The sequence below is a fragment of the Mesoplodon densirostris genome, chromosome 20 (assembly GCF_025265405.1).
Source record: "Mesoplodon densirostris isolate mMesDen1 chromosome 20, mMesDen1 primary haplotype, whole genome shotgun sequence".
Taxonomy (NCBI): Eukaryota; Metazoa; Chordata; class Mammalia; order Artiodactyla; family Ziphiidae; genus Mesoplodon; species Mesoplodon densirostris.
In genome coordinates this window covers 9,470,634-9,492,634 of record NC_082680.1, presented here as the reverse complement: position 1 = coordinate 9,492,634, position 22,001 = coordinate 9,470,634, and the positions used below count along the sequence as shown (strand labels likewise).

The 22,001-nt window shown below is 40.9% G+C and overlaps 1 protein-coding gene across 1 annotated transcript in view; it reads right to left on the bottom strand.

The window, feature by feature from the left end:
- CSMD1 (CUB and Sushi multiple domains 1) overlaps positions 1-22,001 on the bottom strand; it is a 1,461,432-nt gene that overhangs the window by 126,055 nt on the left and 1,313,376 nt on the right. The window contains exon 44 of the mRNA XM_060085850.1: positions 6,231-6,419. Within this exon, the coding sequence (XP_059941833.1) occupies positions 6,231-6,419 (189 nt within the window). The remainder of the gene's footprint in view (positions 1-6,230; positions 6,420-22,001) is intronic.

Here is a 22,001-nt window from a genome sequence, read left to right as displayed (position 1 = left end):
AAAATATTTGCAAACGAAGCAACTGACAAAGGATTAATCTCCAAAATATACAAGCAGCTCATGCAGCTCAGTATCAAAAAAACAAACAACCCAATCCAAAAATGGGCAGAAGACCTAAATAGACATTTCTCCAAAGAAGATATACAGATTGCCAACAAACACATGAAAGGATGCTCAACATCACTAATCATTAGAGAAATGCAAATCAAAACTACAATGAGGTATCACCTCACACCAGTCAGAATGGCCATCATTTAAAAATCTACAAACAACAAATGCTGGAGAGGGTGTGGAGAAAAGGGAACCATCTTGCACTGTTGGTGGGAATGTAAATTGATACAGCCACTATGGAGAACAGTATGGAGGTTCCTCAAAAAACTAAAAATAGAACTACCATACGACCCAGCAATCTCACTACTGGGCATATACCCTGAGAAAACCATAATTCAAAAAGAGTCATGTACCACAATGTTCATCGCAGCTCTATTTACAATAGCCAGACATGGAAGCAACCTAAGTGTCCATTGACAGATGAATGGATAAAGAAGATGTGGCACATATATACAATGGAATATTACTCAGCCATAAAAAGAAACAAAATTGAGTTATTTGTAGTGAGGTGGATGGACCTAGAGTTCGTCATACAGAGTGAAGTAAGTCAGAAAGAGAAAAACAAATACCACATGCTAACACGTATATATGGAATCTAAAAAAATAATGGTTCTGAAAAACCTAGGGGCAGGACAGGAATAAAGACGCAGACGTAGAGAATGGACTTGAGGACACGGGGAGGGGGAAGGGTAAGCTGGGACAAGTGAGAGAGTGGCATGGACATATATACACTACCAAGTGTAAAACAGATGGCTAGTGGGAAGCAGCCACATAGCACAGGGTGATCAGCTCGGGTGCTTTGCATCCACCTAAAGGGGTGGGATAGGGAGGGTGGGAGGGAGATGCATGAGGGTGGAGATATAGGGATATATGCACACGTATAGCTGATTCACTTTGTTATACAGCAGAAACTAACACACCAGTGTAAAGCAATTATACTCCAATAAAGATGTTAGAAAAAAAAATGTGTGTTGAAGCCATTGGGCTGACATACCTGATGTGTGACTTGAGGTTATTCATTTGGTATTGATTTATAACTCTAAGATTTCCCTTTAGCATTTTGACTCTTTAATTTGCATCTAAAACCACACTACATGGAGTAGTACCCTTCCCATTGGGGGGAAGAAAACAAAACAGAACAAACAAAAGCATGGTGCCCACCTCTTAAAGGTCAAAATAAATGATATGGTTATTTTCTTGGTAAAACACATTCTGCCATTATGTCACTTAATATATTTGCCATGATTTACCTATGATATTCAAATAACAAATCCTTTCATTCATGTATTCAGTGAATGTTTATTGAGAGTCTATTATGTACCAGGCAGCGGGGCTGGAGCTGGGGATACAGCAAAGACCCACAGACACCCCATCCCTGCCCTTGCAGACCTCACTGCACACCATGTAGTGATGAGGAAAGATGTTAATAGCTAAATAAGTATAAAATTCAACTTGGGTAATAATACTGTCAATGCACGTGTAACATTTTCTCAAGGCAAAATCCTGCTGTGTGGCCCGTAGTGAGAAAACGTACGACCCTACAACAGTGAGTCAAAGCTGCACCTCCATTTTCTCTGGCCTGTCCAGGATCTCTTCCCAGAGGCTTTCCCCTCATCTTAGTGGCACCAAAGGTGTATTTTGAGTTCCACGTCTGAGCAGCATCTCAGGTGAACTCTGAAGCAACAGTGAGCCTGTGATCTAGCTCACATGAAATGCATCCACCCCCATGCTCTCCCTGAGGGTGAGATTCAAAGAAGACCCTCCAGTGGAGATCAGTCACGAGTCCAGTGGGGAGCATCCAGTCACAGGAGGGGTCCCTGTACCACAGCCAACCACCCATCTGCCAAGGAGCCTGGTCCCAGCAGGAGGGGCAGGCAACCCACCAGCCAGGAGAGAGACCATCGGCTATTGTGCACTGCACTTCGCAACTGGGAGTGATACAGATGCCGCACTCCCCTCCACCCCAGGGGCCAGAGTCAACACACACGTATCCGTCTATGTATCCACGAGCATAGACGGAGGCAGCACGACTTATAAGAAGAAATACATGCAGTTCTGGCCTTCTTCCCTGTTCTTGGCACAGAACTCCTAAAACCCTCAGAGTTTCCAAAGTGATGAAGATCAAACCGTCTTTTATTATTCATAACAGGCCCCTTCCAGCCACACCTGAGTTTATGTTAATGCAGTGATCTGGAAAGCCCTGAAGCCTGGGGGCTGGTTGCCCAGGGAACCAACCTGTGATTGGAGGTTCAGTCCCACCTCCACCTCTGGGAAGGGAAGAGGAAGGGGGGTCGACTGAATCTCCAACCTAAGGGCCCAGGATTTAATCAATCGTGCCTATGTGATGAATCCTCCTTTAGAGAAAAGAAAGGAGGGGTGGTCCAGAGAGGTTCAGGTTGGTGGAGGGTGGAGCTGTGGGGGGTGGGATGGAGCACCTGGAGAGGGCTGCAGGCCCCCTCATCTCTTCCATCTGGCTGGTCCTGGGCTATATCCTTGGTATTGATAATTAGTTACCTAGTAAGTAAAATGTTCAGTGGCTCCAGCCAATTCATCCAACAGGAGGAGGGAACTACGGGAATCTGCAGCCTATCAGAAGTACAGGTGACAACCTGGATTTGCATCTGAAGTTGGGGCAGGGACGGGGGTGGGGGGGGCAGTCTTGTGGGACTGAGTCTGTAACCTGGGGATCTGAAGCCATCACCAGGGAGACAGCATCAGAACTGAGTTCCCGTGTAGGACATCCATCTGGTGTCACAGAGGTGCTTGCTGAGGAAGAGCTCACACACTGGTGGCCAGAAGAGTCAGAAGTGGGAGTACTGCATGTAACTCTTTACACATACATCTATGTTAAGTATGGGAGGAAGGATTGCTGTGAGAAGCACAGCCCATCAAAGTCCTCAAGTTATTTCTATATGTATCTCTCCAGAGGACAGTAAGTACATACAAATGATTAAGCTGTCTATTTCCATCAAGTTCTAGAGACAGCTTAGCTATACTGAATATGAGGGAGGTGAGGCGTCACCTGAATGTCTCATCGGATGTGGATTATCACCACCATGTGAAAACTTTTAAAAAAGACCTTAGAAGTAGATCTACATAAATATTTCAGTGTTAAAGAATTAATTAGGTCAACAAAATACTTCAAATTTTGAACTATATATCTAAGTGTAGATGCATATTTAATCATGAAATTACATTTAGTAAATTAATAAGCCACAGCCTTCTTAACCATATTTTAACAAGTATAACCCATTTTTAAAAATTGAGACTTCTTAAGTTATGGTAAAAATAATGGCTTAAATTTCTCAAGTCACTTTCAGAGATATACTTTCATTTATTTATTATAATAAGATCACACTTGTAGTCCAGATTTTTTTCAGATAAATTCAGAATATACTAATTTTACATAACAGATTCTTATGCAAATTAGCAGCATATTCATATAAACCAATTTAATATACACTTGTGAAGCTTGATGGCTTAAGATTTTAAATTCTTGGACCTTAATTGTCTGAATTGCTCAGTTTTTAATAAAGATGCCCAGAACTTGTTCAAAGTATTTATATATATTTTTTTTTTTCTAAGATTCTTCTGAAGTCTACAGGGCTGGACCTTTAAAGAGTGTTTTTCAGTACACTTGCCCTGTATAAAAAGCATAAATCTGAAATGACAAACCACTCTGTGTTAACAGGATACATTTTAGGTGAGGATATTGGATGATCAGAGCGTCTGCTGGTGTCCCGTGAGGGGCCTAACTGTAGTTTACTTGAACACTGATAGGCATCTTAACAGCCCACCATTCTCAGGAAACAGGACACTTTTTTATTTAACTTTTTGGAAATGCAACCTTTTCTAGATAAAATAACTTTTGTTTTAAAATAACACCCCCCAGTTATTTTTTTAGAATTTAATCTAATATGGAAGACATTAAAAACATCTTGGAACACTTACTTTACAATATAAGAATTTTACATGGATCTTATGTTTTGATTTTTTATTCTGTCTATGACATTATAGGTATGAAGAGAGACATATGGTAAAAGTATCTACGTAGTAAAGAATTTGACCTTGCCTAAAGAAAGGTCTGCCATTTGCCCTGGATTCTGGGAGTTAATTTTTTGCCATACCTGATAGGAGTGTCTTTGTTTCTCCTGGGGGCCTGGCCACATCCCTTAGTCTTAGGATGGGGCTGGCCTGCCAGAAAGTCCAGCCCTGCAATTTAGGGCGGGGCCTTTGGGTCACAGGATATCAGCTGGTCTGGAAACTGATTATCAACCACTAGATAAGCAATCATCAGTGATGCCTACATGAAGGAGACCCAATAAAAACTCTGGGCACTAAGGCCCAGCTGAGTTGCCCAGGGCGTACGTTCTCCATGCATGTTGTCACAGGTCATTTCTGAGAGTGAGGCACCCCCTACATTCCACCCTGTGCATCACTCTCTTGGATGATTTTAATGTCTTTTTCCTGGTATAAACGACAGTCTTGAGTATAATAGCTTATTGAGTTCTGTGAGTCCTACTAGTAAATTAGCCACGCCTCAGGGTGGCTTGGGGGCAGTCCTGGAACTTTCACGAGGTACCAGGAGTCTTGGGCTGTCTTGGATGACTGAAGGATTTTAGCTTCACGGTTTGGCCAACTCTGGGTAGTATTATACATCATATATCATCCAAAAAGATATATCTTGTTATCTTCACACTGACAAATAATTCTAAGCTAGCAGTTATTTCCATGTTGGAAAGTCGGATTTGAAAAAGCAATGAAATCTAATTAAATACGTAATTCTATTTTTTTATATCAAGCCAAGGAGTCTCCTATTTACATATGAATTCAAAGGATTCCGGCAAAAATTGCAAGTAAGAAGGGTTTCAATCCTGACAATTCAAAGTAATTTATATATGTAAATATATGAATTTTTAAATGGTGAGTAATACAAAAAGTTTCTAAAGTGTGTTAATAAAAAAACCCAGATATGCTACTGCTATTCTTAGTTTTAGAAAATAATTTTAAATGCTATTTTATGTTATTAAATTTGTAGTCAACTAAAATAACTATTTTTTTAAAAAATACAGTGAATGTTTTTCTTTTATAGCTGTTTATATAATGATAAAGAATGGAAAAGTACAGGTGAAAAATATGATTTAAAAAGTCTACCGATTTGCTTTTATTTTTTTTTACTTCTTCAGTAGAAATTCAAATACAGACAGATGCCTCTCCCTTTTTGCCCCTGGGATATAAGTATTTAGCATTTCAAAAGTCCACAGAGTTGGTAATTTCATTATTTTTTCATTCAAAGGTACTGTATTTATAATGTTAGAACATTAGGTGTATGGTAACTTTTCTATTTCATATGCTTTCTTCATAAACAAAGTACTTGATCTATTTAACTTAATATTGTGAAAATTTCAGAGTCATCATAAAAATTAGACAGCCAAACAGAAGCTTTAAAGAAGTGATTTCTGCTCAGACTAGGGATATTCACTGAAACCAGATCTGCTCTTCATGCACCAGTAAAGGACCCTACTTAATTTTTTCCTAAGACCGCTCCTGCACTATGTCTTTGCTCACACTACTGCTTCTATCTGGGATGGTCTCTATCTCTGAGTAGCAAAATAGTACGTGTCCTTCAAGGCCAACTACAAAAATAAAGTCAGTTTTCTGGAATACAAAATCAATATATGATTATTATAAAAGTTAAACAATAGAAAATATCTAGGGTGAAATAAAGTACTCTTTTCCCCTCTAATCCAGCAATTTGATGGAACTACTGTAAAACTAAGCACTGCTCTAGCCATAAAGATTTCCCAAGCAAACACCATCTTCTGTATTTGTAATTTATCAAAACGCTCTTTGTTCCTGATTTTGCATAATAAACATTCATGTTTATTATTCTGTTACCCTTGTAGTTTCCTTGAGGGCAAGACCTATTCATTTTTTTTTTACCTTACTGGCATATGATACATTCCTGAAATACTAAGTAGAATGAGTTTAACATAATAGATTCCCAATAAAAATTTGTTGAACAAATTAATGAATTCTCAAATACATTCATTTAATATTTCAGGCACCATTATACACATGAAAACTTAAATCATTTCCAAGAAAAGTGATTAACCTACCATCACACCTTGGAAAAGGGTAGTTCCAGTTTCTGTTGATCCCATGCTGACAGGTGAGGACTGGGTGGCCGATTAAAATGTACCCAGGATAACACTCAAAAGATACCGACTGCCCCACACTGTAGTCCGAGTTGATCATATACCCATTCTGAAAAGGCGGTGGGTCTGGGCAGTTCTGTAATCCATAGGCTGGAAGAGACAGACAGAGCCCAGCTCAGGAAGAGCAAGTGCAATTAGTCTGGAATTAGAGGGATATGACGGCGTGCAGCTTCTTAGGGTGAACTTTTTAGATATGAGTTTTAAACAAGGTCTTTACTAAGTTGCCCATTACCATCCTAAGTTAAAACAGTAATTATTATTAGTAGTAGAATTATAACAATTTGCATTTAATGAACACTTACTGTATGCTTTAGAAGTTACACAGCCCATACCAAAAATAAATTTGACAATGCTTACCTTGGAAAAAAAATGTATGCGGGGAATTTAATAAAAACAAGAAATATAGATGATAATAAAAAATGCCTTTATAAAGAACGTCAGGTGAACACGGACCTAAACAGTTTTCTTCTAATTTAAAAGAAAACTATCCTAGCACTCCTTTCTAAGTGTTTCTAATTAGGAAACAGGTTATTGTTTTGTTGAGTTCAGTTAATGTTCAGTGAAAATAAAATAAAGAAATCCATTTCTTTTTCTTAACTTTCTCCTTAAAAAGAAGTGTAGAATCATTATGCTAGCCATTACTATCTATCAGTACAATCTCTTTATAATACATTGTTTATTGTGGTTTATCACTATATCACTAAGTCTTTTGTGGTCCCTAAAATAAACTCTAGGTAGGTTGATGGATAATAAATGTTTGCAGACTGTATAATTCAAAAATGTACACATAAATCAGTGAGAGTTAACAAATGCATAATTAGGTGTAATCTCCTGATATTGGAAGCAGCTCTCTGCCCCTTTTCTGTTTGCTCATTTCTGTTCCCCGCTAACCTGATTATAGGAATGTGATCACTAGGCAACTGAACATAACTCCTGACTTATGCTCTCATGAATGCACACCAGGCCTTGCCTAACCTGTTGATTCTTTTCCTAGATTAAAACAGGTAAGAATGAGGAATTAAGCAGTTAAAGAATGACTAGCTCTCCACCCCCCAAGAGCCCCCTTAGCAATCCTGTAGGCAGGTCATGCAGACGAGATAACATCTGAAGAGAGAGTCAGCTGGTCTGCACGTAATGGACAGTGATGCAGATCCCAACCTCCTGCTCGATGACTCACTGAGATTCTCCCCCCACCCTTTTCCCTTTAAAAACTGTTATGACTGAGCAGAATCTTGGGAGTTGGTCTTGGGACACGAGTCCACCCTCTCCCCAGATGGCCGGCTTCTCTGATTAAAGCACCTTTCCTTCCTACTGACACTTGCCTCTTGGTTATTGGCCTTTGAGTGGCGAGCAGCCAAACCTGAGTTTGGTAACAATATCGAATCTTAAAGCTAAATCAGCCGCCTTGTCAATATCTTCTTACCTGCTCTTGTGGGAGGGTCATGCCTACTTCAGAGCAGTGGAATCTCACCAGGTCATCATCTAGTGCTTATTTATTTATTTTTATTTTTTTATACAGCAGGTTCTCATTAGGCATCAATCTCATACACATCAGTGTATACATGTCAATCTCAATCATCCAATTCATCACACACACACACCCCTGCTTTCCCCCCTTGGTGTCCATATGTTTGTTCTCTACATGTGTCTCTGTTTCTGCCCTGCAAACTGGTTCATCTGTACCATTTTTCTAGGTTCCACACATATGCGTTAGTACACGATATTTGTTTTTCTCTTTCTGACTTACTTCATTCTGTATGACAGTCTCTAGATCCATCCACGTCTCAACAAATGACCCAATTTCGTTCCTTTTTATGGCTGAGTAATATTCCATTGTATGTACATACCACATCTTCTTTATCCATTCGTCTGTCGATGGGCATTTAGGTTGCTTCCATGACCTGGCTATTGTAAATAGTGCTGCAATGAACATTGGGGTGCATGTGTCTTTTTGAATTATGGTTTTCTCTGGGTATATGCCCAGTAGTGGGATTGCTGGATCATATGGTAATTCTATTTTTAGTTTTTTAAGGATCATCTAGTGTTTAGACTCTGCTCTTATACATAAAGGGGCTGGGAGCTCACTACTGACACAGTTACAAAGCCACTCTATGAAGAATCAACACAGGAGGAACTGCAGTTCAGCTTCTCCCTGCGATGCATTCCTGCTGCAAACAAACCCGTGCACGATCCCGGCACCATTGTTCTCACAGTCAGCTGAAAATGGAATAATAATGTAAAGGATGCAAGTGACTGCCATGGAGGTCCTTCACGTGGGGAACAAAGTAAAATAAACATTTTCACTGTATATATAATTAGTTTAATCAGGTGATCACCATTGGTGATTTTAAATAAATCCTGAAAAATTATATGGTCTATGATTTGTGCCAGGCATTTCCCAGTTTTAGACTTAATGTTTCTGTACTTAGAACCTGGAATAAAGAGGGTGTGAAAGAGGATGCTGGCAATAAGATGAAAGGGACATCGTAGCCTGTGTGATAGCTGATGGACATGTGAACATGTGTGAAATGGAGCACTATTTAAGCAGATTGTTAAGACTGGAACACACGGAGTACGTGGCTTGGAAACTCTCAGGTTAGACTTCACGGGCAGGTAAGGGTTAGACTATGAACTGGCCTCTTTTCATGGTACAAGGATTGGATAGTTCCATAAAGATACTCTGGGGGCCACATGGAAAGATACCAACCAGGTCGTATTACAAGTGCACTTGCAATGTGGGAGATCAGCGTAGTTGCTGTTTGGCGTTTGGGGTTTCACTTAATTAACATTTGCCAAATGTTACACATTTGCTATAGAGGATTACTATTAATAGCTTTTTCTTAATGAATAAACTACTGAAATGGTATTTTTCTCTTTAAAATAACAATATGCAATGCCAATGAGTCAACTGGGTAAATCATTTATGGCAATGTGATTTGCCATAAAACTTTGGGAAAGCAATTTGAACAGAGCCATAAAGATTCAGTTTTTTAAACATTTAACCTAGTAATACCATTTATAGAAATCTCTACTATGAAAATAATTTCAAAGAAAAAGCCAAATCTTTAAATATGCTCATTGCATCATTACTTACACTATAGTAATCTAAATGTCTAAACAAATAAATTATGATATTTTGACTCATAAATACTGAAGAGATAAGATGTTGTAATGTCATATCTTCCAATAGCCACAGAAATACACATACATACATATAGATATATGCAGTCATATATGTATATATATATTTATTCATTTATATTTTCAATAGATACTGCACAGCTCACAGCAAGATACTACAGTTAAACCCTGACTATAGTTAGCAGGTTAAAAAATCCTTAATTTCAGTATCTTATACTTGCAATTGTATACGTCTCTGGACCAGAGTCAGATAAGCAGTTGAAGAGTGATTGGGAGCAAGAAAGCAGAAAGCAGAAGATGCAGCAGTGGCCAAGGTCTGGGAGTATCTTGACATAGTTCCTGGCATTGGCTCCTCCAGGGTCCAGAACCAAGTAGAACCTGGAGGTAGAAGAGCCCTCTGGGTGGGAGTGGGGAGCCTCTCTCTAAGGGAGGCCCTGGACCCTCCATGCTAATTCATACCCACACACGCATGCACACACACGCACACAGATGCACGCACACAGATGCATGCACACATGCACATGCATGCGCACACCCACACCCATGCACACCCACCCACCCACATGCATGTACATGTACGCGCACCCACACCCACGTACGCACGCGTGCACACACGCACCCCCCCACACTTACACACTCTTCTCCTTCGCCATAACGTGCCTCTCTCCCTGGCCCACTTGGCAATCACAGAGCAAGGCTGCCTGCCTCTCCCAAGGACCACCCCACTCGGGAGGCCATGAAGCAGCCTTTTCCTGAAAGCCAGGCCTGGCAAATATCCACAGTGCATGGTTTCCCTCCTCGCAGTATTGCTGTTTGAGTTAAAGTTACGTTATAGACCTACGCTCAGAAAAAGAACAGAGACTCCCATGCTGCATTTCAACTATTAGCCAGTTTCCTCCTTTATTATACTCTTTTCAACTGAAATCAGCAGCTTGTTCTCATTCTTGTTTTGCTTGAAATACAATAAGTTCTGTTGGAGAAATGAGTCCTCTAATACATCAAATACAGCTGCTAATGATAAAACTTAAAAAGTAAATATCAAAAACGGATTGCCAGTTTCCATGGGACAAAAATCAAATTAAACCATGTTCAATATTACCCTACCCTCCCTGAAGGATTCTGTTCATGCTCTAGCGGTGCCCTTAGGGTATCAATACAAGAACCAATTATCACAGTACATTATAAAGGAGGTAACGGTAACAGAGATTCCTGATGAACGGTCACGTGAAACAGCATTTAGGACAGACTCACACACACATGCTCCACACGTTCATCACACACACTAATAATATGTCACACAATGCATTTCCCTACATGTGTTATGTGGTTTGTGGCATAATTTAAGACCGGCATTCAAGGTCTCTTTAGGGACTTACAAAGCCAGCTTATTTCTACCTGTCATCTAAACTCTGTGAAAGGGATTGAGATAGAAATTTCAGGGTTGCCTTTCTAAGTCCAACAGCTGTATGTTACCCTTGATTAAAAGAAAAAATGTTTTTTCTTTCTTTTTTTAATGGCACTAACGCAGTTGTCCTGTATAGGAATTAAAGGGTAAAAAAGAGAGAGAGAATGCCAGCCCAGGTAGGCAGGACTATAGTTTTTATTACCTATTCATTTATTGAGTAAGATAAAAATCATGTATTGAGTGTCTACTATGTTATAAATACTAGTTACAAATGGAAACTAGACAGAAATGGGTCCTGCTCTCATGAAACTTACATTCTATTTAGGGAAACAGACACAAATAAATCAATACGTCGGTAATTACGTAAAACAATTGTAAGTTGTGTAAACTATTATTAAAAAAATAAACAAAGACTAAAATAAAGGGAAAAAAAACCCCAGGATGAAGGTAAGTGAGGGTGATCAAAAATTGCATCCTTGAACAATTAACGCTGAAATTGAGATCTGAGTGGGGAGAAGATGCCAGTCAGGCAATGCCCAAGAAAGAGAGACTCTTCAGCAGAGGGAAGAGGAGGGGCCCAAGGACAGAAGGAAGTCAGTTCTCTGAGATAAGGCGGGGAGTTCCAGGAGAGGAGCTCCGGAGGCCATCCGCCCAGAGCCCCGCCCCTGTTCATGGTCTACAACTCTTACAAGGGGAGAATCTAGTAATGAAATGCGCCAAGCCATAGAAGAGGCATTAGGACATGTTTGCAGCTGGACAGCAACATGTTTTTAAAAGCCAGGACCCATTCTTTCTTACATAAATCATATCTACCAGGCAAAAGACATAATACAAAACCCACAGCTCATTTCAGAGTTTTCTTAAGAATTTACAATCCCAATTAAACTTGTTTTCAGTTGTGAATTATACACTAAGTATAAATATCAGTGACACTATTTTTAGGTCTTTCTTCTAAATCTCTTATTTAATGGAGTCCTTCACTATTTAAATACCAATATCTATATTCCCAAATTTTCAACTAAGTCATAAGTCACATTCTCTTTTTATAAAAAATGTCTTTCCCAAAGTTTGACTCATGGTCACACTTACACAGTGATACATGCATTGATCTACAGGACTATCAGGTGTCTGAATTAAAGTAACTAAAAAGAAGTAATAAAAATAATTCTTTAGTATGCGAAAAATAGATGAATTTTGGAAGGATTCCCATTGTGTGCCCATTAGCACACGTGCAGTAGATTTTTTATTACCTGCATTGTCGATGTCCATGTACCTCTGAGTATCTGTGATGTGTCCATATACCTGTTTTCAGAGGTGGGAGTTTAATTAATGTGACCTCTGGGCTTGAGAGTGAAGAATCGCTCAACCAAGTGTCAGACCCTCATCTAAGCAGAGTTTTGTTGTTCTGTACTCATCACTCATGGTCATTAATTCCCATAAACTCACTTTAATAATATACCACATTTTAATTTGAGAGAAAAAAAACAACTAAGAGAGAAAAAGAAAAGACCACTTCACTGGAATTTGATAAGGAAGCCACTTCTAGCATAAGAGAAGTAAAAATCACCATTTTCAAACAAATTCTGTTTCAACTGAAGGACATCGAGTCCTTCATATATTTCATATATTTCTATGTTTGACAACTCCTAATGACTTTTTGAGGTGTTATCCAGTTGTTCTACAAGATCTGTTGTCAGATCTATCATTGAAAAGTTGAATTAGAAAGAGAATCATCAACCAACAGAGAAATAGGTTTGTGAAGCACGTACAAGAGCCTGGAGGTCATTTTGTAAAATAGTAGAGGCCCTGGGATGTGCTGCAAGGGAGCCCAGGGACTTGAGCTGGACCTGGGTCTCCCATCTAATGGATCTGGGATGCTGACCAAACCACTTCCACTCCAGAGGCTCATTTCTTCATTTATGAAAGGAGAACGAAGATACCTATCTTATTCACAAGAATTAACAGAGATAATAAACGCAATGAACATGGTTTGTATATATCAGTTCAGCAAGGCTAAGTCCTGACTGTAAGAAATGTCTGGTTTCTATGACGAAATTCCCTCACTCCAGGCAGAGCTCTTGAGCCACTTATCAGATGGGGGCAGACCAGCGGGGAGAAGCAACTTCTAATACGGGGATTGTGTGAAATACTTTAAGAAAACAGCTTCCTTACAGGGAGGAGAAACTGCAGTCTGCATCAGCGTCTACGCTGAATATGACCTCCAAGCCCTTTTCAAGTCCTCGGCTTCCTCTCAATGAAAAGATTAATCTGGTCATGGAAGTGGCTAAGTCTCGTGTTGTAGTCAACGGAATTTCTCACAGGCACACATACATAAGCTCACCAGTTTCCCAAAGTGGATGTTATCATGACTAGGATAACACATCACCTCCCTTTGTAACAAGGATACAATCCTAGTTCTCGTTTTTAAGACAGATTGTCCACCTAAATGTTCTGTGCTCCTTATGTGAACACCTTGATCCCAGAACTTACTGATGACATCCACCTACATTACTGTTAAGGCTGCAGCCAATCCCATGCCTTTCCCACTGCCCGAAGGCTCCCCTGCAGGACTGTTCACCAAATTGCTTGTTCACAGTTGCAACTACAATTGTGTCTTGTGCTTCGACCAACCAAGGATTAATTGCCCAGGAATCCTTTTACACAATAGCCTTTACCTGGTGGAGAAACTTTTATTTCAACGCAAAGGAACTGTTGGACTCACTAAGACTACAGACTCACACATCAGACTCAGAATCCCTTCACTGCATCAGGAGCTTGGGGAGGACTGCTGAAGAAGCACATGGCACATCTCAACTGGGATGTGGACACCTGAAGGCACTGTCACCTAGGAGACACATCCACTGACATACCCGTCCAGGTGTGCCTTTGGTTCAGAGGAATAGCTCTCTTAAGGCAAAAAGTGGTTGAGATTGTTACTTCTACTTTCAGCAAACCCATAAAAGGAAAAGCAAATCCACATGACCTGCAGGGAGGAAATTGGACAACTTTTAAGATTTGGACCCTAGTCTCCAACAGTCTAATCCATGAACCACGTTGTAGGCACTTTTCCATCTTGAAAAAGGACACTCTGGAGGGGATGAGAATTGATACAACTATGTATTACCCACTGTTTTAAGCATTTTTATGTGAAATAGGCTTCTTTATAAACAGCCTCATGTTGAGAGCCTGATTCACTCAGGCAGATGGTAGAAAAGGACAGAGGAAGCTCCCCACCTTCATTCCTCAATGACTCAGAATACCACGTTAGAAGGAAAAAGAGCGACAGTCTTAGAGGCGTGTCAATTTCATGTATAAATTATGGTCGTATCTGTAAGGAACAGTGAGTGTGCTTATACAATCAATTAGAATGAATTCTTCAGTTGCTCATTGCACATAAAGGCAGTTTAACTGCTTTTCCTCCTGAAGGGGGAAATATTGGTATCCACAAACTATAGCCTATTTTCTCATAGATTCAATTCACTAAAAATGCAATGGTTTTGTGATTGTATGCATGAATAAGCAGATTTAACATATCCTATTATGTTGGCTTTTTTTTTTTTAAGGTGCACAGCACATATAGCAAAAGGAAAAAGATGTTTTTACCACCTATGGTTGAAGCACTTAAAATTATCTTAAGTTACTGGCATTCAACAATTATGCTTTATAGTGTAAGAAAGATAAAGAAAGTAAGAGAGAGAAAGAAAGATAAGGGAGGGAGGAGGAGAGGAGGAAGGAAGGAAAGAAGGAAGGAAGGAAGGAAGAAAGGAAGGAGGGAAGGAAGAGAGGAAATAGGGAAAGAAGGAAGATAAATATTCAGCTTCGCCAAATGTCAAGTCACAAAAAACAAAAGGAAAAGAAAGTCACTAAAAAACTTAATATGGCAACATTTCACAAATATTATGAAAAAAAAATCTCAGTACCAGTAAGCCCATACCTTATACTACAAGAATAAGATAACACACAGAATTTTCTCTTTCTTAGGAGAATCCTTTGTTTGGATCTGGGAAAATAACGATTATTCACATATATCAATCTCAAATGATATTTGCATCAAGTGTTTAAATTACAGGTGCTTGATGTGACAGCCAATGGAATCATGTAGCCATCTTTCTGATATCTATTACATTTTCTGACTGATATCTAATTAGTTGATAAATATCTTCGTCCTACCTCCCATCTTCCAGTTTTTGACTTAGAAGTAGGGTACACAAACTCAATTTTATTTCACACGGTTCACCTTTCATTTCTCAAGTTCTGTATAAGTCATTTAACTTCAAGACAGCTACATCTACTAGGAGCATTTTTGACCTTTATATGGTCATAAATAAATGAGAAGGCTTAGGAATAAGGGGTACAACACAGACATCATTGAGAATGACAAGAATTATCTGCATGATTTATGCATCTTCTTATGAGTTATTAATCATAAGCTTAACTTATAAATCTCAGGTGGAACCTAGGAATTTTGATGTGACACACACACATCAGAGTTGTGTCACTTTGCCAACTTATAAATTTTATAAAATGACAAACTATCTAATTAAGTTTCATCCCTGTCAGGTAAGATACTCTGCAAGAAATCAGAATGCCTCATATTGGTGTTCTCCTTCTTTTTTACTTAATTTATTTTTATATCTCTCAATTATAGCAAATTAACTGCCTACATAAAAATATATTACTTAGGGATTTTTCTTTTTAAAAATGTGGGTACTCAAATGTAGAGTCAGGTGTCAAGTAAATAAAATGTTTGCTCAACCAACCAGATGTCTGGCCTAGATGCGGACTCAACAAATTTGAATGCCTACAGGCTAGGCAGAGAGTGTGGGATCACAGCTTGCAGGCAACTACAGGAGATTTCTGAAGTCAATGCGTCTACACCCTGGAAGGGCCATCACTCTGACACTTCAGGGGACGGCTCCCACCTGTCAATGTGGCCAAAAGTCGTGCCTGACATTGCAACAGGAAAAGGGAAAGTGGATCTATGGGTCTTTCACCAATTATGTGAAATCTAATTCTAAATATTGACAATTTAAAAAATATTAATATTTTGCTAACCAATCAGAGCAGCTTTATGCTCTCTAGTCTAAATAATTCCTACACAGACTTTTTGTGGTATTGTTATTCCCTTCCTTCTTTCCTTTTTTTTTTTTTTTTAACATTCTTTTTGGAGTGAACTAATTGGTAGCTTTTGGAGCTATGTAGACATGGCCTTAGTAACCCTACATGGAAAATATCGAGGAAGAAAACAAAAAACACTTTTTTTTTTTTTTTTGCGGTACGCGGGCCTCTCACTGTTGCGGCCTCTCCCGTTGCGGAGCACAGGCTCCGGACACGCAGGCTCAGCAGCCATGGCTCACGGGCCCAGCCGCTCCGTGGCATGTGGGATCTTCGCAGACCAGGGCACGAACCCGTGTCCCCTGCATCGGCAGGCGGACTCTCACCCACTGCGCCACCAGGGAAGCCCCAAAAAACACTTTTTTGAACTGTGGCAGTTTAAAGCTACGTAAGATAAAATCTAGTTTCAAAACTACATGGCAAACGGTACTAGCATGGGAATCTGTATTTGACTTTTGCAATGTCAATAAAGAAAGAAAAGTTAAATTTTTCAATATATTATTAAGAATATTCAAATTGGGGGAGAATTCTCAAAAGTTCTTGGGGTCAACAGAGATATACTACTTAACTGGCAGCTTAGATGTAGGAGAAATAATTATGCTATACTTTTATTATTGACTCAAATACTAAGATCGTGTCAAACAGTGAAGACTACCATGTAATAACCAAGTTTAAAATGATGATCACGAATGAAATGCTCATATTTTAACAGAATACACTTCAATAGGAACAGGGAAGGGGGAGAGACCAGATGTACAGAAATATGAAAGAGGAGCGTGGGGTTCATAATAATACCATTCAGATTCTAAGCTGATCTAAGAACCAGATGAAGGTGACACAATGAAAGAAAGCTGTGCTGAAGTTGAGACCTGCATCTCTCCTGGACTCTTCTTGTTGGGTTTGTTGCTTTCTCTCCTCCCCTCCCTCCCCCTACAACAATCCATTCTCTGCATTGCAGGGACTTATCTTTTGCTAACATCCTTCAGTGACTTTACGTTGCACCTGGAAACAACTCTGAATGCATTACCACCCAACTCCCAGTCTCCATCCTGCAAACCTCTCAGACCCTGTTCCTCTCAGCACTCCAGCTCTGTCCTCTCTGTTCTTTGAACATGGGAGCTCCTCTCTCCACCCGGACACACTTCCCTGCTCTTTACACCCCCCGGCTCCTTCTCATTCTTCAAGTCTCAGCCTCAGGGAGAGGCTCCACCACCCACCACATCACCCTCATTATTTCCTCTGCAGTAGGTACCAAGCACACTGCCTCAGCCTGAGCACGTGGTCCCCATCCATGCCTGAAACTTTAAAATTGTCTCTTAAACGTGTCTTTTTACCTCCAGTCTCCCTCTTTTTGCCAAACCCATTTCTTCCCTGCTTAACAGTCCACAATGTACGTGGAGACTAAGCTTTTAAAAAATGAACATATGACTAATCCAATTTTCACTGCTATATACTGAGTGTTTGTGTCCCCAGATTTGTATGTTGAATCCTAACTCCCAATGTGATGGTTTTGGAAGTGGCGCCTTTGGGAGGTGATAGGTCATGAGGGTGGAGCCCCATAAATGGGGTTACTGCCCTTATAACGCAGGCCCCACAGAGCTCCCTCACCCTTTCTGCCAAGTGATGACAGAATGAGAAGATGCTGCCTAGGAACCAGGAGGCGTGCCTTTGCCAGCACCTTGATCTTGGATTCACAGCCTCCAGAACTGTGAGCAACACATATGTGCTGTTTAAAAGCCACTCAGGCTATGGTATTCTGTTAAAGCAGCCTGAATGGACTAAGACAGTCACTTTTAAACCTTCAACAGTTTATTACCCACCAGCTTTCCTAAGAGTTTTAATATGAACTCCTTTAGCATTCTGGTGAAGTCCACTAACCTCAAACTAATATTTTAAATGCATAAACAAATACATCAGATCATAAAGGAAAAATTTACTTATGTAAGTGTGATGAAAGCCAGACATGTGGTATAGTACTAGATGTGTTGTTATTTCACTAAATGGCAGGTGGCAAGTCTAATAACTAATGTCACTTCACAATATTGTACAGTAATATTTTGAGATATCTGCAAGATTGTAATAAAACATGGAGTTATCTGTGATTTGGTGACAAAGCACAGGTTACGCTAATACTACATTCACATCATTAGAGGTTAAGAGGAAAATATTAAAATTGTATTTTTACATTTATATAGAGGTATTATGTATATTAATATTATATATAAATTATAATATCTGTATCTCATGGGGTAGATATTTACCATTCAAGTCATGGATCTCTTGAATTCTAGAACCATGGACCTAGAGAATAAAATTCAACTTCTCAATGTGGGATGCAAATTATTCCACAATTGAATGTCCTCACCACATGGGCTCGCCTGCAAATGCGTCCTTCACCTCTGACCTGGCCAGGCTTCATCCAGACTCTGGTGCTGATATCCCTGTTCTTAGAGCGTTTATTTTAGAAAACTTGTCACTGTATATTTTCTCTCTGTCCCTTGGAGATGTATGTAAATCTTCGTAAAAGCCTCTTGTCAGTTTTATAGCCCAGGTGTGTTTTTCTCAAGGACCTGGGGATGTCCCTCTGAAATGTGACATCAGGGGTGATAAGTGCCCCCACTCTGCAGTTGCCCTGGAGGACAGGAGCTGAGCTTCAGTGGCTCCAAGCCGTGTAACTACCTCTTGCCTGGGAGCTGACTGAAGGGTTATGGGATTCAGGCAAACCAAGAGGCCAAGGCCCCACATCCCGGCTCTTAAAAAGTCTCCAGCCCTTAGCTTGTATTCATTTTAAAACCTACATTTGGAATAAACACCTTAAGGAATATTTATATATATAAACAATCCCCTTCGGAAGGACGGACTGTAACCCTGCATAAAGTCAGACTCAGGTGCAAAGAAATCCAGTCTTCAGTCTCACCATCTCTGCAAACTCCCTGTGCCTCTTCTCAGGAATTCAGGCCCAAACTACCTTTTCCCCTTAATGTTCTGATGGTGCAGCCATGTGCCAGGATCTACTCTGGCCAGGCCTGAGTGGTCAACAGACAGGCACTACAAACTGTTGATATTTGTGATTTCAGACATATGACAGGGACACTAGCATAATTTAATTTGAGATTTGAGTGTTGTTTCTTATTTTATTTTTTTGGATAATCACCTAATCATGTGAAAGGTGAATCTGTAAACTTAAAAATTGGATTTTAAATCACTACTGGCAACTCTGATGGATGGAAACCAAGAGGGGGAAGCCCAGAGAAGAACACTGCTATGCTCCTCACAAAAGCTTCTTTTTTAATTTAAAGAGAGATGAATCTATATCTAGACAGATGAAGGGGAGCAGAATTTGCCACCCCAAAATATGTCTTTGGCATGAGGATTATCTCGAGCTGGTTATTATTATTTTTTAAGTTATTTTTTTTTTAAAGTTATTTTTTGGTTGCGTTGGGTCTTGGTTGCTGCGCGGGCTTCCTCTAGCTGCATTGAGCGGAGGCTACTCTTTGTTGCGGTGTGCGTGCTTCTCATTGCGGTGGCTTCTCTTGTTGCGGGGCATGGGCTCTAGGTGCACGGGCTTCAGTAGTTGTGGCACGCGGGCTCAGTAGTTGTGGCACGCGGGTCAGTAGTTGTGGCACACGGGCTTAGCTGCTCCGCAGCATGTGGGATCTTCCCGAACCAGGGATGGAACCCGTGTCCCTGCATTGGCAGGCAGATTCTTAACCACTGTGCCACCAGGGAAGTCTCTGGTTATTTTTAAGAAACTGCAGAAATGGGGGAATCTCTGAAAACAGAGTAGAGGTAACCTGTTTATAAGAGACATTTATGAATACATTTATGAGGGAACACTCCCTTTGTAAGGGTGTCCTTTCTCTGTTTCAGGAAGAGAGAGATGGCTAAACGTCTAGCAACTTATCAATGGAGAAGAAAAAAAGGCCTCAATCTGCACAGCAACTGTAAGCCTGCCTCCTCTGCTTTCCTGCTCACCTCCCCTGACTCCTCCCAACTTCTGGCTCTTCAGCTGGGGTGGTGTTTAAGGTGGTGGCTTGGGCCATGCTGGGGAGTTAATCAGGTTCTCTGGGAATCTCCCCTGTATGCAGCAGGCATACATGTTATTAACTTCTGATTTTCCACTGTTAATCTGCCTTTTTTTACAGGGGGGTCTCAGCCAAGAACCTAGGAAAGCAGGGTCCCCTACACAAATATTTGTAGGAAAGGTAAAAATCTCAGTTCAGCATATGAATTTTCCTCAGTCCTTAAGAATGCATGACTTTGCATCTTCTCTACCTCCACAAGTCAGAGTTCACTTTTCTTTCTGGGTTCTCAGTGTTCTCTTTGGGTTCTTTCCCATATTTCATAGGTTCCTTTTTGACTCTGGATAGAGAGTCAAGTGGAGTCACGTGCACAGGAGCAGTTTAGTTATCAGTAAACCTGTGTTAGCGCCAAGGCCCGGGTCAGAGCTCACGGATGGGATTCCTTTAACTAGTAACTAGGCTTCAGAATCCGAGCCCTCAGACCCTGCTCCGTTCTCTTCCCAATGACAATGTGACAGTTCACCTGAGCTCAGGGATCCTAGAGAAAAGTTGAGGTGAGGAAACCCACCTCCTTCCCTAACTTCTCTGTGTTTCAGGAAATGACTTAGTGCAAAGAACCACTTCCCCCAGGACTGAGATAAGAGTCAAGGTGCCCTTTGGTTACCTGTGACCGGACCTGACAAAATCCTCCAAATTCCCATGCTTTCCCTTTAAAAGGTTAGCTGAAGTGTTTGGTCCTCAGTGGCCAACTGGAACAAAACTCTTGTAAGCCAAACTTCAGTTACGCTTTTCTTCCCCCTAAACGTTGGCCCACCCTCAGCCTGGGCCACAGACAGGCTGGCCTCAGGGAAAGACCTGCTTTCACCCACATCCCCTCATGCCCCTCCTGGTCACCGCAGCCCCTACCCCCAGCTTCTTCTAGCTTTGTTTACTGCTCTCCATGAAGGAAAAGCCTTTTCCTAACCCTCAAAATGCTTGCTGATCTTATGGCTGGAGCCTTGTTCTCTCTATGGCAATAGACCTCTTCCCCTCTTGCAATAAATAATCTTTCCCAATAAAAGTCTCTTCTTACTAAATCTGAATTTGTTTTGCATTTGACACCAGTTATAGGAGCCTTTGGTGCTTCAGCCTCAGTGGTGAGAGAAGCCTCTCTGAGCAGCAGTGGAGAATCAGACATTTTAAGTTGGGACAGGGAGGGGGAAGTTCACACACAAAGGTACCAGGAAGGACAGGATCCCAGAGGAGAATGCACCCACCGGTTGGGGCTTTCTGGCTGAAACGGGGTGGGACTGGAGGCTGCAGGAGGGATGCAGTGGGAGCACAGTCAGAAGGAAGGGTCCGTGCGGGTCTGCAGAATGAGGGGCAACGGCAGCTGCCACAGGCTCAGTGTCCAGATGCTGAGACAGAGACCGACGGATGGGCCCGTCGTCCCTCACTTGTGCGGGAGACGGGACGGCTGTTGACTCCATCAGGCCCGCTGAGTCCTTGTGTAGGTACTGGAAAGAGCTACATCTGTGTTTGCTCAATAAATCTTGGGGTATTTTGAGAACAAGCAGATGCAGGGGAAGACTCTAAAAACAGGGCACAGGGTCCCCTTTTGTAGAGGAAATTCACATTTACGAAGAAAATGTACATTTGCAGAGCTTTCTCTCCTCCTTAAATCAGCACAACAAGCCTGACTCAGCAACCCTTGTGAACCACACATTTCCTGCTTTTCTCTCCATTGCCACCTCCCCTTCCTAGAAGCCCCAAACTCTTCTCCTTTGTTTTAGCCTCAGATGGTACCTAAACCCGAGTTCTAACCACTCCTTTGAGTGACTCACGTCTGGGTTCTCCCAGGTGTCTGTGTGTCCGAGTGACGGGCATGTTAATGAACTTGTGCTTGTTCTCCTTTTGCTAATCTGTCTCTGGCCGGTCCCATCATCCCTACTGGAGAATCTCAGACGACACAAAGAACTGCCAACACAGCCGATCATGTCACTAGGAGGG